At 38.4% G+C, this 5861-nt stretch overlaps 1 protein-coding gene across 1 annotated transcript in view; it reads left to right on the forward strand.

Annotated features, from left to right (window-relative positions):
• The first annotated feature begins 2570 nt into the window (after window positions 1-2570).
• MIA2 (MIA SH3 domain ER export factor 2) overlaps window positions 2571-5861 on the forward strand; it is a 247692-nt gene continuing 244401 nt past the window's right edge. The window contains 2 exon segments of the mRNA NM_001134678.1: window positions 2571-2898; window positions 5594-5727. Of these exon segments, the coding sequence (NP_001128150.1) occupies window positions 2784-2898; window positions 5594-5727 (249 nt within the window). The 5' untranslated portion in view covers window positions 2571-2783.

A 5861-nucleotide genomic window follows, 5' to 3' on the forward strand; every position in this document is an offset into this window, starting at 1 on the left:
ACGCTGAAGAGCTGATCCTTCTTTAAATGTCTTTAACAACACAGCTTGTAGATTTGCAAAGGTACTCAAGAAACTAACCTACATCTTTTCTAAAGAAATAGAGACAGGGTCTCACTCTGTCACCCAGGGTGGCATGCAGTGGTGTGACAATAGCTCATTCAGCCTCAAACTCCTGGGGTCAAGCAATCCTCCCGCCTCAGTCTCCCAAAGTGTTGGGATTACAGCTGTGAGGCACCTGGCCTAACCTACACCTTTTTGTGTATGTATGCATACAACTATGCAGTGCTCTGTTGCAAGCCAAATGATCCTGAAATGCATGCTCTATCAGATTCTTTTGAAGGATATCAAAATCTTAGCTCTGAGAGAGCGGGCTTCCTACTGATCATTGTTTTTTGAAAACAAACCAACAAACAAACTTCCTTTACTTAGGATCTTGAAAGCAAAAGTCCTTCCTTCACTTTCGCTTGCTCGGGGGCTGGGTATTTGTCCTATTTGTGTCAGGCACTAGAGGGGAGTGTGACATCATACAAGTGCTGGGTTCTGACCTAAGAATCAGAAGACCAACTGTGTGCCCACTGGTATGCCCAAATACAGTGAAAAAGTACAGCAAAGGAGGGTTTAGACAAATATTTTCCCAAGAATGAATTGGACAACCATGATTTCTGAAAATCAACTGAGACTTACAGTTTTACCCAAAAATTTCCAATGTGGGATTTTGATCCTTTTTGAGTGACAGTAACCTTCAAATGACTGGATTTTCATTGCTTGATTTTAGTATTTATTTATTTATTTTTTCATTATTATTATTTTTTTGAGATGGACTCTCTCTCTGTTGCCCAGGCTGGAGTGCAGTGGCGCAATCTCAGCTCACTGTAACCTTTGCCTCCTGGGCTCAAGCGATTTTCCTACCTCAGCCTCCCAAGTAGCTGGGATTATAAGTGCCTGCCACAACACCTGGCTGATTTTTGTATTTTTAGTAGAGATGGGGTTTTACCATGTTGGCCAGGCTGGTCTTGAACTCCTGACCTCAGGTGATCCTCCTGCCTTGGCTTTCCAAAGCACTGGGATTACAGGTATGAGCCACCAGGCTCGGCTGATTTATTTTATTTTTTATTTTTATTTTTTAATTTTATTTATTTATTTTTTTGAGACGGAGTCTCGCTCTGTCGCCCAGGCTAGAGTGCAGTGGCGTGATCTCGGCTCACTGCAAGCTCCACCTCCTAGGTTCAGGCCATTCTCCTGCCTCAGCTTTCCAAGTAGCTGGGACTGCAGGCACCCGACACCATGCCTGGCTAATTTTTTGTATTTTTTAGTAGAGACGGGGTTTCCCTGTGTTAGCCAGGATGGTCTCGATCTCCTGACCTCATGATCCACCCACCTCGGCCTCCCAAAGTGCTGGGATTACAGACGTGAGCCACAGCGCCCAGCTGATTTATTTTATTTTAAAATAATATACGGGCCAGGTGTGGTGACTCATGCTTGTAATCCCAGCACTTTGGGAGGCTGAAGCAGGAGGATTACTTGAGTCCAGGAGTTCAAGATCAGCCTGGCCAACACAGTGAGACCTCGTCTCTACTAAAAATAAAATATTAGCCAGCTGTGTCCCGCATGCCTGTGGTTCAGCTACTCAGGAAGGGGAGGTGGGAGGACTGCTTCAGCCCGGGAGGCCCGCCTGGGCTAGAGTAAGACTCTGTCTCAAAAACAAAACAAAACTAAAAAAGATATATGCTTTCTTTTTTGAAAAAGAAAGCCAAACAATATAGAAAAAGTCAAACAATATAGGAAACTACAAAGAAGAAAATAAATACCACCGGAAATCACACTGTATACTTCTACTATGTGGGAGGGCACTTATTCAGATATCTCTCTTTCATTCTCTGTCCACTTACAGAAATATGCATACAGTTTTTAAAGCATGGAGTAATACTCTACCTGCTGTTTCTGGAGTAGTGTTGTAGACAGAGTGACATCTTTCAATGGCAGATGACTTGATTCTCGGTGGTAAAGCAAGTGGTTGGTTATAAGTATGGGGTCTCATTGTGCCTAGGTTAACATTTCTTTTCCACTCACTATGTGCCATTGAGTAAGTGATTTAACCCATCTCTCTGTGCCTCAGTTTCCTTATATACAAAAGTGGGGACGATAATATTACCTACCTCAGAGAGTTCGTAATCATATATTTAAGTACTTACTTAAGACAGTACCTGGAACATAGTAAGTACTTACTACATTTTAACTATTGTTCTTAACTAAATAAGTTTTAACTTCATAGTAACAATAAGGGGTTTTTAAATATAAAAGTGGAATCTTTTTAAAAATACTTTTCACCATATTTCAAAGCCATTCTTTTAACATAAATTATTACTCTTTTGCACACAACTATATACATTATCCACTGAAATTAGTATTTTCAGGTAACTACACTTTTGCGGAAGCCTACTTAAAAACTATCCTGTTGAACACAAGATACCTTTAAGTGAGACAGTTTTACATGGGCTTCCTTTGTAAGACGTTAGTCCAACTAAAAATCCTTGTTAATTATTAAACCCTTAGGTATTACAGGAATACCTGACACTGCAGATTGAAAACAGACAGTGTTTGTCTCTCAAGTTAAACCAACAAGCCGATAGAAAAATGTAGTTATCAAGAGATTTTTAAAACTTCAACCCTTTTTCTCTTATATTTAGTGAAGAGAGCAGAATATCTCCTGTTTTGGCTGACATCTCTACAACCTGAACAATTGGCTTAAACTTCACTTGGGATTCCCGGTTGCTTGTTTTAGCATGGCGAAATTTGGCGTTCACAGAATCCTTCTTCTGGCTATTTATCTGACAAAGTGTCTGGAGAGTACAAAACTGCTGGCAGACCTTAAAAAATGTGGTGACTTGGAATGTGAAAGTAAGTTTGCTTCCCCCGCTTCTTCTCCTCCTAAATTGAGGCTCTGAAATGACATAAAATCTTATTGTGGTCATGCATGATAAAAATGAGTACTGATATCATTGAGAAATATTTGGATTATGAAGTATAGCTTGGTATAAAAAAGAAATGTTGGAAGCAAAGCATTTTGTGGTAGTATTTAATACAAATATACAAATAGCAAAAATCAGTCTGCTATAGAAATATATCAGAAGTTAAAAAACTAATCAGCCCTTTTACTATTTTTAAAGATAAATCTAGGAGTCTCTGAGCCTATTCTGGCTCAGAAGGCTGCCCATTTGAAAAAAAAAAGATAAATCTAATTGATTCACATAAAAAAAGACATCAGGCTAATTTGATAGGCCTTTATTTATGAAGGCCTTTTATTTTTTAGTTTCTGTTTCACACTCAGAACTTTCTGATTCTCATGACGTTCCTAAAAAGTGTTTTTATTTCAAACCATCATGATTTATTCTTCTAAACTTTACCAAATGTTAATCATTTCTGTGTTATTTATTATGTAAAAATACTGAAATCAGGGCTAGAATATAAATTTTTTATTTATATCATTGAATATAAAGCTTTCTTTACTGTAAATGGAAATTAATTTCCATTCTATTGTTAAAGAACTTATTTTCGGTTATTAGTTTTATGGTGAAAAATAAATTACATCCCAATATATTAGAGTTGCTTTAAGTAAGTAATTTTTCCTTTTGTTTTTATTTTATAATAAATATATATTTTTCTATCTCAGCAGAATCAAAACTTGCTTTAAATAAATTCTACCTTTTTGTTTTTTTTTTTTCTGAGATGGAGTCTTGCTCTGTCACCCAGGCTGGAGTGCAATGGCACAATCTCGGCTCACTGCAATTTCCGCCTACCAGGTTCAAGCGATTCTCCTGTCTCAGCCTCCTGAGTTGCTGGGATTATAGGCGCACACCACCACACCTGCCTAATTTTTTGTATTTTGTTAGAGATGGGATTTCACTGTGTTGCCCAGCCTGAGCTCAGGGAATCCACCCGCCTCAGCCTCCGAAAGTGCTAAGATTACAGGCATAAGCCACCACGCCCGGCTGTGAGAATTACTTCTAATTTGCAACATGAAAATTAAAAATGAAAAATGTTATTAGTATAAACATAAATAATTTATAAGTAATAATTTTGAGTAAACATTCTTCCTTAACTTTTTGGACATATAATGTAATATATAGAGAAGTTTACTAGATGATGTTTTATTATCATAATAATCTTTTGCTGGGTGTGGTGGCTTGCACCTGTAATCCCAGCACTTTGAGAGACTGAGGTGGGAGGATCACTTGAGTCCAGAAGTTTGAGACCAGCCTGGGCAACATAGTGAGACCTCATCTCTACAAAAAATCAAAAAAGTTAACTGGGCATGGTGGCACAAGCTATAGTCCCAGCTACTAGGGAGGCTGAGGTGGGAGGATGGCTTAAACTTGGGAGGTGGAGGCTGCAGTCAGCTATCATTATGGACTGCACTCTAGCCTGGGCAACAGAAAAAGACCCTGCCTCAAAAAAATATATATAAAGAAAAAAAAATCTTTCTTTCCCTCTTTATATTACAACTTCATTTTAGTTTCCTTAGGGCCAGATATAGAACATGAAAAGGGAACATTCAAATTTATAGAAATTTATAACATTATTTTAACTTTAATTGCATGACAATAAAAATATCTTATTTTACATATGTTTGTATACTTATAATAGATAATATGGTGTGTATATTCATGTGTTGAACTGCTGAATCTGGCATATGTGGCTGTGATTCGTTCATAGTTATTGAGGGCCTACTACATGTTGGGTTGGGCGGGGGACAGGTGCTATGCATCTAAGGGGAATAAAACGAGATGTAAGATAAGTTTCTTCCCCTTCAGAAAATTTAATTTTAGTGAACGACGACAAGACAGGTTAAAATGAAACAGTAAATAGTGATGCAGCCTAGTAAGGATAATAGGTAATATTAAAGTTCAGAGAAAGGGCAATCGCAGTAGGCTGGAATAATCAGGCTGCCTCATAGAGGAAGCAGGACATGACTTAAGCATGAAGGGGGCAAAATGGTGTCTAGGTTGGGGAAAGGACAGAAAGAAAAGCTGAGAATAAGGAAGGGGATTTTGCAGTGAGAAGAACGTCAGGGCAAATCGGGCTCCACAGGGCTGTGTGACCAATTCTCTGAACCTTCACTAAAGGCTCATTTATTAGACTGAGATGAAATTATTTACCTCATAGATCTGTTTTGAGGATTTAATAAAATAAAAATATGAGAGCACTTATCATAATGCCTAGAATATAGTAAGTGCCAGGAAGAAAACTGATTATCTTTTGTCCTTTCCTACAGACTACAGAATGATAATGATATGTTCTAGGGACAATGGATAAACAAGCTTGAGTGTAGCCAAGTCTGTGTGAAGGGATAGGAAGAGGTCCTTTCAAATAGAGAAAGGGGACCAGGTTATGGACAGACTTGGATACCAGGCCCAGAGGCTTAGACTCAATTCTGCATGCAGTGGGAAGGCTATGTAGGTTTTTGAGGCCATAAATGATATAAAGAAATTAGCATTTGGAAACATATAGGATGGATTGAGGGACAGCAAGATGAAAGGGGGAGAAATATCATTTTAATTTAAAGTGTGTATTTTTCTTTACATGTTTTACATAGCTTTAATAAGCAGAGTCTCAGCCATGAGAGATTACAGAGGACCTGACTGCCGATACTTGAACTTCACTAAGGGAGAAGAGATATCTGTTTATGTGAAACTTGCAGGAGAAAGGGAAGATTTGTGGGCAGGAAGTGTAAGTAACTACTTTAAAAAATTGAATGCAGAATAAATGACCAACTTGCACAAGGATTCCTTCGTTTTCTTTTTTTTGGAAACAGGGCCTGGCTCTGTCGCCCAGGCTGGAATGCAGTGGTGCGATCACAGCTC

Source organism: Pongo abelii, chromosome 15 (genome assembly GCF_028885655.2).
Source record: "Pongo abelii isolate AG06213 chromosome 15, NHGRI_mPonAbe1-v2.0_pri, whole genome shotgun sequence".
NCBI classification, from domain to species: Eukaryota; Metazoa; Chordata; class Mammalia; order Primates; family Hominidae; genus Pongo; species Pongo abelii.